The following is a 13,221-nucleotide window of genomic DNA, read 5'->3' as shown; positions in this document are numbered from 1 at the left end:
GTCTGATAGTACAGCCATTTCTTACAGAGTCCTATGAATAGGATTCTTCCCACTAAAAATACTGCTGTGCTGAATTTTTACCATGTCTTAATGTGTGTCATAGAAAATAGTTGATTTTAAGATACTTAGCTGCTATGTTGGTGGCCTCACCTACATTGCTAACACTTGTGCAAGCACTGCTGCAAAGCCCCCAGACTTTTGGTATGTGCCTTGGCATATTGGTAAGCTTAAAATGGATTTGATATTCAGTGGTGGTGGTAGGTGGAGAAGGCTGACACCTTTTATAAGTGCACTCACCCTGGGACTTCCAGCGGAGTGACTAAGGAGGAGTGCAGTACAAGGTGTTGCCACTTCAGCCAAGGCTTAGAGTTTAACCTTTCCTGTGACACTCCCAACTCATCACACTGCATCCAGCAGTGGTTTAGCCCAGCAGCTGAACAGGCTGCTCAAAGGCCCATACATCCGGGGTGGAGTGGACAGCTGAGCTGTGAGACCAGTTTGTCCAAGGTCTGTGATTGCAGTGTCTGCAATTATTCACTGGCATCATCCCAACTTGCTTTTTAGCATCAGAACTTGTGTGCTGTTTGAAAAAGATTCTTCCTCTGTAATTTGTTCTTCTGGTGGACTGAACTTAATAAGATTGCTATATACTCGTGTTAGGCAAACCAGGAAATTCATATCAAGTACCACTTAGTGTATTTGCATTTGAAAGAGGCAAGTGTTATGGTAATTAAATGCATGTGCAATAGAAATAATTCCTTGGCTTTTTGCATAAAAAGTCTCCAAATGAAGAGAAATGTCACTTGGGGATGCAATGTTCAATACATTTCCAGCAGCTGATCCATGCTAGGAGAGTTGCTGATACCTGTGAGATATACTGCTTATACACAACATTAATTCCAAAATATGCAAACATCAAATATACTGAATAATATTCATGAGTTGAGTGCATGTCGTGTGCTCCGTAGTAGCTGAACTTGTAGTAACAGTCTTCTTCATTTGATTCAAGCTTTTCCAGCATGTGCAGGAAGGAAGTGTAAGATCCACATAAAAATAAACTTCACTGTAATAGTTTAGAGGAAGTACACGTGCTTGAATATGAATGCACACTCTGTGTAATACACAATGTACGGCACTTTTGAGTCACACGTCCCACTGAACAATAGAATTCTGACAGACCATTGTAGCCAGCGTTCCTGGTAATCTTATGGTGAGTGCATACACAGAGCATTTGAGGCCTCAGGTATGAATCTTAATAGAGCAGAAAAGCAGATTATTTTCTATCCTGTTCTCTGTGACGAAAAAGTGACGAATGAGAGCATTTTTGTCTCAGAACTTTTAATTTAGATAAGAAAGAGGAACCAATAAAGTCCTGAAGCACAGAAAGAACCAAACTATAGATTCCCATTAGAGATGCATTAGTTTTCTGTAAGTCGGACTTTTTTCTCAAGCTGTTTTTTGAGCTTTTTAAACAGTCTGGTCCCAAAGACAATGATATTTACCAGTACATTTCACTGTTAAACTTTCATTTGTATTCAAAGGTGCACCTATCACTTGCTAAAATAGAAAAATGCACGTATCATCACATGTATCATTGTTAGAGTGGTTTTCACATTCAAATGAGTGCATGTTGGCTGTTTTCAATATTGGTTGTCATCAGTTTACCTGTTAAATGTGTAGGATGCCATAGTCACAGTATTTTAATTATTTTAAAATCTTCCTGTGAGCAGCTTTATTAGACGTCTTGGTCTTTGATAATCTTACAGTTTTGGGAAGCATCTGCGTAGTTAACAGTGAGTTTATTTTGTACAGGAATACTGAGAATAAATCTATTATCTCTACCGCAATTAAAGATAGAAACCATGAAAAATTGCAGAGCTTTTAATAAAACTAGTTCTTAAAGAAACTTTAAGCGTTATGAGGAGCTTTTTAGCTTGTGTAACTTTTCATACATTGGCGACTCCCTCGCTCTGCAGAGCGCACACCCCGCAGACGGCCTGCGGGAGATCGGGGTGACCTGAAATAGTGAACGTTTGTTTGAAAAACAAAGAGGGTTAACTGATTAACAAATACGATTGAAGTATTCTGACACCTTCTCTCAATACTAAACCTTGATTTCCTCATTCCCCGATGTTATTTCCACGAGAAAGAAATAACGTTGAGAATAGCACTGAATAGCACCAGGGAGCTGCGGCGGGTGCTGAGACTCCTGCAAGAACAAAGGCGGGCAGGAACCGCGGCAGCAGCGCTGCGCCCCGAACACCCCCGAACAGTGGGTGCGCCCCTGGATCACAGAGCCGCTGCTCCGGCCGGGCTGAGCCCTTCGGTCACAGAGCCGCTGCTCCGGCCGGGCTGGGCCCCTCGGTCACAGAGCCGCTGCTCCGGCCGGGCTGAGCCCTTCGGTCACAGAGCCGCTGCTCCGGCCGGGCTGAGCCCCTCGGTCACAGAGCCGCTGCTCGGGCCGGGCTGAGCCCCCGGGTCACAGAGCCGCTGCTCCGGCCGGGCTGGGCCCCCGGGTCACAGAGCCGCTGCTCCAGCCGGGCTGAGCCCTTCGGTCACAGAGCCGCTGCTCCGGCCGGGCTGGGCCCCCGGATCACAGAGCCGCTGCTCCGGCCGGGCTGAGCCCTTCGGTCACAGAGCCGCTGCTCCGGCCGGGCTGAGCCCTTCGGTCACAGAGCCGCTGCTCCGGCCGGGCTGAGCCCCCGGGTCACAGAGCCGCTGCTCCGGCCGGGCTGAGCCCCACGGTCACAGAGCCGCTGCTCCGGCCGGGCTGAGCCCTTCGGTCACAGAGCCGCTGCTCCGGCCGGGCTGAGCCCTTCGGTCACAGAGCCGCTGCTCCGGCCGGGCTGAGCCCTTCGGTCACAGAGCCGCTGCTCCGGCCGGGCTGGGCCCCACGGTCACAGAGCCGCTGCTCCGGCCGGGCTGAGCCCTTCGGTCACAGAGCCGCTGCTCCGGCCGGGCTGGGCCCCTCGGTCACAGAGCCGCTGCTCCGGCCGGGCTGGGCCCCACGGTCACAGAGCCGCTGCTCCGGCCGGGCTGGGCCCCTCGGTCACAGAGCCGCTGCTCCGGCCGGGCTGGGCCCCACGGTCACAGAGCCGCTGCTCCGGCCGGGCTGGGCCCCACGGTCACAGAGCCGCTGCTCCAGACGGGCTCGGCCGCTCGCTCGCTCGCGGGCCCGCGGCGCCCCCGCGCGGGGAACGGGAAAGGGAAGGGGAAGGGCCGCTCCCGGCGGGGTTCGGGCTCCGGCGATGGTTCAAGACACCGCCCCCGGGCCACCTCTGCCCGGCCCCGCCGCCTCGCTGGGACATGGCGGCGGCCCGGCTCTGCGTGTGCCTGTTGCTGTCCCTGCTGCGGCTGCCCCGCGATGCCTTCTCGGCCGGCCCGGCGGCGGCGGGGCCTGGAGGAGGGCGCGGCCCCGGCGGTTCGTGCTGGCGGCGGGGCCTGGGCTGGGGGGAGCGGCCGGCGGGAGGCCGGGTCCGAGGGGCTCGGCGTGTTCCCAGGGGCTCCGTGTGTCCCTGGGGAGGCTGCGGCTTCACTCGCCGGCAGCGAGCGGGTCGAGCGCGGGCCCAGCCCTCAGTACAGTCCGCCGTCTTGAGAGGGCGTTTTAAAAATACGTGCGTAATTAATTGAAGAAAAATTGTTTTATCTCTTCGGAGCAGAATTATACAAGACAATAATGTTGTTAGCCTGTGGTTTTACACCCCTCTCAAAGCTTGCAAGCTGTAGAATTCGGTAGTCGGTAGACCTGTAAAATGCCTCTTTATTTTGCACCACTCTTGTTTAGGCAGCTGCAAGGAGATGCTGTCTGTAGTACCTGGAGAAAATATCAAGGGTGCAAGCAATGAAATAGGAAGGGAAATGAAAACCACTGTATTTCTGTCTAGGTCAAATAAGAATTTCTGTCTTTGAAAAATTAATCCCTTTGTTTACATTCCCTTACAAAGATAATCTTGCTCATTTTATTAATTTTATTTTTGTTCTCAGGTATATTTCAGGGTTAAAAACTGATAAATAGGTATGAAGTAATGTCTGCTTAATGGAGCTCAGTTTAATTTATTTCTAATTTTGTTTCTTCATAGATGGCATGAATGTCTTGTTTATAGTTGTGGATGATCTGCGTCCTATTCTGGGCTGTTACGGAGATAAGCTTGTGAAATCTCCCAACATTGATCAACTTGCTTCTCAAAGTATGGTGTTCAGCAATGCATATGCCCAGGTGAAACAAATGACTTAAACATGTTTTCTCTATGCAAAATAATTACTGGCTTTGTTACAGTAGGTGTTAGGCAGGCCAGTGGACGAAGCAAGTATTTATTAACTTTAAGTATTTTCAGTAGGAAATAAATGATTGGGCTGAACTGTAGTGTGTGAACCTATCTTTACTAAGGTGAGAAAAAATGAAAACAGGGCATTTAAATGATGGTATTTGTGTAGCCCTTGGAGGAGCAGAGTGCCACTCAAGAAGCATTTTCACTGTTAGCAGCCAAGTGCTGCTTAAAAATGCCATTTTACTAAATTAGAATTCTCTTTTTCTACCGCTTATAAAAGGTTGTTTTACTTTTTAATCTTTTGAGGGAATCAATTCTATAGATTGCTATAAAGGGGCTGTTTGTGTGGTAAGCATCATTCTAAAATAGAGGATTCAAAATCTCACTAATTACTCTTCACTTGACTATTCTTCATAACATGTCTACATTCCCAAGTTTCTCTCTGCTGAGAAATTAGAAGTTTGTGTCTAATTCCAGCTAGGGAATAGGACTTCAAAGCAATAACTCTTGGGTTTTGTCACCCTGAAGCAGAATTGGTCAGGCCTCTGGACCGTAACCCAGACCTTCTCTGATTATCCTTTCTTTATTCTTAAGGCAGTCCAGATCAACTAGACTGTGGGCTTTTATCAGCACAGTCCACCTGCCACTACTGCTTAATTCTGTGTGATGTGAGCAACCAGATTTCAAAAGCACTGCCTTTATGGAACCTGACTTGCTTTTTTAAAAGCTTGCAGTTTGGAATTGATATGCTTAATAAGGATACTATTCATTCCAGCTTGAAGAGATACGAAACTCTTTCCCTGTGATTCCTGAGCTTTCAGATGGTTATGGCCCAGCTAGGCCCGTGTCAGTTTGTACATGTGTTTTGGTTTTTGTTCCAAATTTCTCTCCTTGGCTGTCTTTCTCTTCAGCAAGCCCTGTGTGCTCCCAGCAGAGTGTCATTTCTCACTGGCCGCAGGCCTGACACCACCCGGCTCTATGATTTCTACTCCTACTGGAGAGTCCATGCTGGAAACTATTCCACCATGCCCCAGTATTTCAAGGAAAATGGCTATGTGACATTATCTGTGGGGAAAGTTTTTCATCCAGGTATGGTTTGTATTGTCATTTGCTTAACATAGAAATACTTGATGTGTATAGTCTCACAAACTTCCATAAGTATTGATGTGTGATTCTGGTCCATATTAAGAAGCTAAATCATAGTCATAAGCCAGATTTTACAGTGGATGTCATTAAGTCTCAAGGCGTTAGAGATGAGTGTATTAGATTACTTTTATCTAATGGGTATTATCTTGTCTGGAAATTGTGGGAATAAAGTCTAACATTCTAAAAATACATCTGGAAGTTAGGTATCTGCTACAAATGAAATTACTTGTTGGCTTAGTTCTGCCTGTACATGCTTCATGTTTCCTAGTAGGCTGAAAGTCTATGCTTCAAGTTCAGTAAGAAATTAGTTCACTAGTTAAAAAGCAGTAACACTACTGAGTTGAAACATACTGTAATACTGATCCTGTTTTTGGTATTTCCTTATCCTAGAACTAAATTTGTGTTGATAGATAAACTTTCAGTTGATAGTAGAGCTAACCAAGGATATGCATGAAGACTGTTACTAATCCTGGGGTTTTTTTATTTTTTTTTAAATTTTTTTTTGTTGTTGGCTTTTTTTGGCTTTTTGGAATTTTTGTTGGTGTTCCCTGAAGTAAGGCTCTTCGACAGGCTTGAGTCTCCATCACTAGTAAAAGGTGTATTTCAGGGAAAAATGTCTGTCTTAAGCTTTTTGACTTCTATTTCTTGGTTATCTTTTCCTCAGTTGTCAAAGATTCATTTGAAATGTTTCTTCATTTAGCATATTTGAAAGAAAAATGAACAACTGAAGACAAGTTAAACTTGTGTCTGAGCTCTTCCTAGTTCAGTGAACTACTAGAGCATTTCTAATACCTTTATCTGTTTCAGGGGTTTCATCCAATTACAGTGATGACTATCCCTACAGTTGGTCTATTCCACCCTTTCATCCTTCAGCTGAAAAGTATGAGAATGATAAGGTAAGTGTGATTTGTGGCACTCTAACAGGGAAGGATTTTCAGGATATAACCAAGTTCTTTGTGTCAAATACAGGCTGTGCTCTGTGGGTTTTGAGGCTGCACCCTTGTGCAAGAAAACAACTAACCACTTCAATGCTTTATTTCTGTGCTTTCTAAAAGAAGGCCTAGGTTATCAGATGTGTGTTTTGTTGGTCAGTGTGCCCATCCTGCAGATGTTTTAGGTATTTCTAAGTTGGTGTTTGGAAACTTCAGTTACTGAGATATCAGCAAGCATGGTCTTAATTTGTGTCTAGGTCATGAATTCCTTTATCTGAAAAGTGTAGTTGTCAACTTGCACCTGCAACTGATCTGGCTTTGCTTTAGTTAGTGACAAAACATTGTCAGTAGTCTTGGTGAACTTAATGTGATAAACAGCTCAGGACTGAGTGAGAAGGGGCCATAATTAAAATAATGTTTGAATCTGAAATTTTATAATCTGATCCAGTTTTCTAGAGTGTTACTCTTAAGTGTGGCACAAAAGAATCTGATTTATCTTTATGCAAACATTGCATTAGCAGCATGTGTTGGAGTCTGTACACTGCCCAGCAGGAGCTGCAGTCATGAGGGTACAGACAGCCTTGGCAGTGCTTTGGTCTTGGGTTTGCTGCTGGAAAAAGACTGGTTTTAACAACAGCAACGTTTGCATCCGTGACATAAAGAAAAGTATGTTCATTTAGCAACCCTCCCAAACACCCTGCTGAGGCCACCTTTCCCTGGCAACTGTTAAGTCTAATTTATCTCTCTTCACTGATTACACTTCAGCCACTGCTGGCATTTGCTCAGAAATTAAGTCAGTAGCTTCTAGGCAGCTTTCTATGAACTCTTGGGATCAGAAGGAATTAAAATGCATATATATAGGGTAACCAAATGCTGCTGCATCTCCAATAGATCAGAGATTCATCATAGAAGCTGTGGGCTTTTGCCCTATGTGACTTAATTTGGGCTTCTACCAAGAGGATTTAGAGAGGATTTCTGTGTTTTCATAGGCATGGAAGTTGCATTCTTTTGTTGGTAGAAACAAATTGATTTTAAAGTTATGGAACAGAGAATTTTGTCTTTGCATTTAACAGAAGTTACTGAGTTTTTTTTTTCATGAAGACTTGTAGAGGAAAAGATGGGAAACTTTATGCAAACTTGGTGTGCCCGGTGAATGTGACAGAAATGCCTGGGGGGACTCTGCCTGATATTCAGAGCACGGAGGAGGCCATACGCTTACTGAACATCATGAAAACCAACAGGCAAAAGTTCTTCCTGGCTGTTGGTTACCACAAACCACATATCCCACTGAGGTACCCACAGGTGAGGAGACTGGAGCCTGCAGGAAAGGGAACTTAAGACAAATGTTGCTTTTGCTTTTAAAAGCTGGTCCCACACATGCTTTATTGCTGTTTCTGGAAAGCAAGCTGGAATCCAGCCTTGATTTGCTGTAACTTCAGGAGTCACCTGTGATGCATTTCAGAATGTTTAATGAGAATGAATTATGATTCCTCAGCCAAAAGCCAGGTTTCTACCACTGTCCTACTGATTTCAGCAAGAGTGGTGTTGGAAGTGTTGTTTTGACATACAGGAGGCTGGGTTTGGGTACTTACTAACTCAGTATTTTTGAGGAATTTTTTGGGGATGACTAGTGTGGCTGTGTTTCACACTCTGGCAGAAGGGGAATGAAACCTTGTTAACTGTAATGTTAAAGGGTCCTGTAAGGGAGAATAGTTGCTGTTTAAACATAAAATTCGCAGTATATGTTAGAGGTGAGGACAGTCTTTATCTGTGTTTTGTGTTGTAAAGGAATTTCTCAAGTTGTACCCCTTGGAAAATATCACATTAGCCCCAGATCCCTGGGTGCCTAAGAAACTACCTTCTGTGGCATACAACCCCTGGATGGATATCAGGCAAAGGGATGATGTGGAAGCATTAAATGTTAGTTTCCCATATGGACCACTTCCAGATGATTTCCAGGTAAGCTGTGAACACTGTGCTCTGAAGTCAAGCTGCCTTCACTTGTTCAAATGCAAGGGAGGAGTTGGCTGCTCTTGGATGCTCCCAGTTACTCAGCAACTGACCACTTGCAAATATTATGAATTCCCTTGCATGCTGTCACCTCTGGCTCTGTAGGCAAACCTTCACTGTCACTGCAGCAGTTTGCATGTGAAGGAATGTATGTAGCAGCTACCAGTGCTGTGTTTGTGTTCATTATCTGTCTGTTTATCTGTTTCAAGCCAGCACCCAATGTATCTTCTTTTGCAAGACTTCTCCTTGACTCTCCAGTGCTTATGCCAAAATTAGGTGCACTGTCTAGACGAAGGGAAGCAGAATGGATTGGTTTGCAATGTTTTGCTTGAAAGCACTTCTGGGAGGTGGAATTTTCTAACTGCCCTCTCCCAATTTACCTTTTCTGGGACATTAATTGGGCTATAGACAATTAAAATTAAAGCTTTACAAGTAGAGTCCTTTAGTTCTTTTACACAGCCACCCCCTGGTTCTGCTGGATGTGTCCGGGGAAAAACTTTTTTTTTTCCTCTCCTGTTTTCTTAACTTGCAGCGACAGATTCGTCAGAGTTATTATGCAGCGGTTTCTTACCTGGATGTGCAAGTTGGCCTGCTGCTGAATGCTTTGGATAATGTAGGATTCTCAAATAACACAATAGTAGTTTTTACTGCTGATCATGGTAAGCATTGAAATCTTTCTCGAGCTTACTGTTAAGAACTTCATTGTACAACTCAGTGCTGGCATATTAATCCAGTGTGTGTTTCTATAATGTCCAGCAGAGCTATCGTACCTCTGGCTTTCAGAGACAGATTGAAGGGACTGGCACTGACTTCTGCGGCTGCACTGTTCTGTCCCCCCACAGGCACTTTAATCAGGTTGAGGATTGCTGGTGAGGAATGAGGCTGCCTGTCAGGACACGAGGCTGAGCTTGCTGTATTCCCACCCCCTGCCCAAGGAGTGACTCTTGCTGGGAACAGTGCTCTGAAAGGAGCCACCACTCCTCCCCCCTTACCATTTGTAGAAAGCCATCTGGTACAGTGGGTAACAGGCTTTCTCATTAACTGCTCAAGTGTGTTTTCTTACACTTGTCATTGCTGCTTGCAGAGTGTCTAAACTGGTAGGGATATGGTTCCCTCTCATGACTGATATCCTGCACACTCTGGATCCTGGTAGTAAAAAACTTAATTTGAATTGTGGGACAAATGCCTCAAGGATTTAATGCTTGTTTCAATACTCTAATATTCATTAAAATAACCCTGTCATGATCCCTTTAATTGGGAGATGTCTTAGCTGATTTAAACCAGTTAGGATGTGAATTAACTACATCAATTTAGAGTCACACATTTAGTTAATTTGAGTTGACTTCTGTGAGCAGTTGTGTATAAACAAGCTCTTATGAGTTGTATAGCAATGGCATTAACACTTCTAGTACTCAAGTGACTCTAGATGTTCCTTCTGACTTACCACTTTGACTTGACTTTCCATTGTAAACTGAATTTTTCTTTTCCTTGCTGTGGATAACTGTAAACGGTAGGTGTTTCCAGTACCATGGGTGGCAAAGTGATCAAGAATAAGCATGTGTTAACATAGCTGTCATAGAGTTCCTTTGTCTTCCCCCAAAGTGAAGTTGGCAGTATATCTGCCTGGAGGGAAGTCATGTTGGCATCTCTTTCAAGAGGAAGAGGAGAGCTGAAAAGTTTTATCTCTGTTGTTTCCTCAGGGGTAGCGTCCTGATATGGCAGTCTGGCATAGAGAGCAGCCTTGGCTCCAAGGGATGTTCAGCTACAGTGTTAACAGGAGTATTGGAGAGCTGGCAGCAGCCCAAAACTTAAATGAATGCCTTGTGGAATTGATCTGGAGACTCTTGCAGGCACTGTGACACACCCCAATTCCTCTTTTCTGCTGTTTTAATGCTAATGTCCTAATTCTAATCTAGAGTAGGAGAAATAAGGAAAGGTGTAATTATTTCCTTTATAAAAGAGTATCAAGTTGCAAGATTTAGATGGCTGTTGAAATAGCTTTCACATTAGAGAAAAGTCTTGTTATATCTAAACACAGATTGTTATTTACCTTTTAATGTAACCTAATAGACTAGTGGCCTCAACAGTCAGAGTCAATTTACAGTGAAAAAGAAATGACTACTAAATTGCAGCCCAGTATCTGCTCTGAATTGTGTTTTTTGTCACCTAGGGTGGTCCCTGGGAGAACATGGTGAATGGGCAAAATACAGCAATTTTGATGTTGCTACGCGCGTGCCGCTGATGTTTTATGTCCCAGGAATGACAACTCCCCCTGCCAGTCAAGGAGCAAGGGTCTTCCCCTACCTCGACCCTTTTAGCCATATTGGAGGCTCAGCACCTCAAGGTAAATTTGCAGTGCTTATTTTTGTTTGCAGTGGGTACATGGAGGTTTTGATAATGTCTCCATCCGCCTTGAGAATTTACTTTGTCTTTCTGAAGAGCTCTTTTTCAAAGTAATGGATATGATTGTCTCTAAGGCTACACATTGGAAAAACAGAAGTGCAAAAAATTTCTTGTTAAAAGTGTATCATAAGTGCATAGACTAGCATCTTCAGAGCTGACTTCCAGCCCTTAATTGCCTTGATTTTGGTACCCCCAAAAACCCAGTACAGAGCACTTTGAATAAAACACCAACTGAATTATTAGAAAAAGTTGTTGTCCAACCATTCTGTTCCATAACTTATATTTTGATATTATTTCTTCTAGGGCAAAGTAAAAAAGTGGTGGAGCTGGTGTCTGTGTTTCCAACACTTGCAGAACTTGCTGGCCTGCAGGTTCCTCCTGCGTGTCCAGAGACGTCGTTTGGTGTTGTGCTGTGCACTGAGGGGACAAGCATTGTCCACTATTTTAATGTCTCTGAAGAAAAGGTGGAGGAAGGCAGGGAAGGGTGTGATGACACTGACAGGTGTTTTAATGAAGAACCTGTTGCTTTCAGCCAGTATCCCCGGCCTGCAGACGCTCCCCAGTGGAACTCAGACAAGCCAAAGCTGAAAGACATCAGGATCATGGGCTATTCCGTGCGTACCATTGACTGCAGGTACACTGTGTGGGTTCAGTTTGACCCCAACAACTTCAGTGCTGACTTCAACGATGTCCATGCAGGAGAGTTGTACATGATGGAGACTGACCCAAACCAGGATTATAACATCTATAACAATACCTCACATGGTTGGCTTTTAAAAAAAATTCTTGGCTTTCTAAAGCATTAGGGTTCAGAAACTTCTTTGTGCCTGTTCTTGCAGCTGAATTAATACTTCCTCTTTTGTATAAAACTTTTCTCTTGTATAGAAAACACTTGGATTGAATTAAAATCCTGCTTGTATCAAAACTAGCCGTTGCTTTTGTCTTGTTACAGCCCTTACTGCACTGAAGTAGTCAGAGGGAACTTCTGCGGCCATGTTTTCAAACACAAACTTGTAACACTTCTGAAAAGGCCACACAGAGCATCAGGCCCATACTGTGAAACATCTCAGTGCTCTTCTGTAGCGAGTGAAGAGTTAAATTTCATTATCTGTGCTGAAATTGTTGGTGTGAAAGGTGGAAAACCAGCAACTTACATGTTTGAGTGGCTGTGCAGTGAATGTAAGTCATGACACAGGTCCTGTCCCCTTTACCTAGGAGACTTGGGGCTGGAGTGGTCGTTTGGTAGTGGGAAGGGCTGAGGTGTTTCTCTCATTAGCCTTAGATCTTACTAGAGCCCAAAGAGAAACTTCATGTGTTTTATCCAAAATTTAATAATTCTAATAAAAGCTTTAATTTGGAATTCATGCTTCTTCTCATACAGCGGGGAGAATCTGAATTTTTAATTAATGTGTGTGAAATGAATACTTTCTTCACTGAAACACTAAATAAGACTGGGGGGTTAAGGTAACGCCAGTGTGCTTTTCTGTGGGTTTTCCTGAGGATTGGCCTAATGGGTCTCCACAGGTGAGAGGGGATAGAAACCTTTAGCTTTTGGAGCTGGCTGCTTGTTGAACTACTCAGTACACTTGAGGGTTGTCACATTCAGTGACAGAGACCTGGATGTTTGCCTTCCTATGTGCTAATGGGCTTGGCAGTCTCTGTTTTGGACTAGGAGAGCTAAAAGCCTCCCATTTAAGTTTTAAGTTTTTTGTGTAGCACTTAACAACACAGGATGTGAAGCATTAGTTGTCCTAAGCTATGCTGTGGGTTATGTCCAGATGGCGAAATGCATTAAGGTAAATGTGTTTGGGAACTTGAATCTGAGAAAAATGGTTTTGCTGAGTATTTTATTTAAGTGTTGTCTGTATTTTGTGCTTACAGCCACGAGGTACATGGTGCTTTAGTGTGAAGGCAGTAATTTGTGTTGTTTTCTATCAGCCTGCTGGATTTCTGCAGTTTTGTCTTGGTAATCGAGAGTCTCAGAATTTGTACTTTAAAAAATAAGAGCTTGTTCACATGGTGTTAACTCCTGCTACCTTCCTTAATGAACTGCTCCAGTTCCTACAAAAAGCCAGCCATTACTTGTCTTCCTCAGATAAATTGACTTTAATATTCTAGAGAAGCCATAGACATGACTTTATTTCATTAAAATCCATGTGACAGTCTTATTCCTGATTAATGTAGGGTACCCACCATGCATCTGCTTCTCTGTTAGAAGACAGTGGTTATTTAGTGCCTTAAACTCAATTACAAGGGTGTATTTCTCATGAACTTGCCATTTGTTTTTCTCAGCCCAAGATCCTGTGTGTTCTGCAGCACTATTATTCCAGGTAAAAATGTATTTTTCCCTCATTTATACATACATCCTTAGATTCTTGGCTGGTGTGAAGTACTTCAGTTGTATGTAGCAGATTCAATGTAGCTATACCAATTTCACACTGGCTGAAGGTGTGTTTTCCTGA

The 13,221-nt window shown here is 44.0% G+C and overlaps 1 protein-coding gene across 1 annotated transcript; it reads left to right on the top strand.

The window, feature by feature from the left end:
* Nucleotides 1-3,295: 3,295 nt before the first annotated feature.
* On the top strand, nucleotides 3,296-11,604 carry IDS (iduronate 2-sulfatase). The gene is made up of 9 exons (XM_082289350.1): nucleotides 3,296-3,421; nucleotides 4,080-4,216; nucleotides 5,180-5,357; nucleotides 6,222-6,310; nucleotides 7,448-7,648; nucleotides 8,135-8,305; nucleotides 8,889-9,015; nucleotides 10,527-10,700; nucleotides 11,063-11,604. Exons 1-9 carry the CDS (start codon nucleotides 3,307-3,309, stop codon nucleotides 11,563-11,565), a joined length of 1,695 nt encoding a protein of 564 aa, XP_082145476.1. The 5' UTR covers nucleotides 3,296-3,306; the 3' UTR covers nucleotides 11,566-11,604.
* The last annotated feature ends 1,617 nt before the right edge of the window (nucleotides 11,605-13,221 follow it).

Source organism: Coloeus monedula (assembly GCF_965178545.1).
Source record: "Coloeus monedula genome assembly, chromosome: 12".
NCBI classification, from domain to species: domain Eukaryota; kingdom Metazoa; phylum Chordata; class Aves; order Passeriformes; family Corvidae; genus Coloeus; species Coloeus monedula.
Note: the sequence above shows the minus strand (reverse complement) of the source record. Positions and strands in the feature narration are given on the sequence as shown.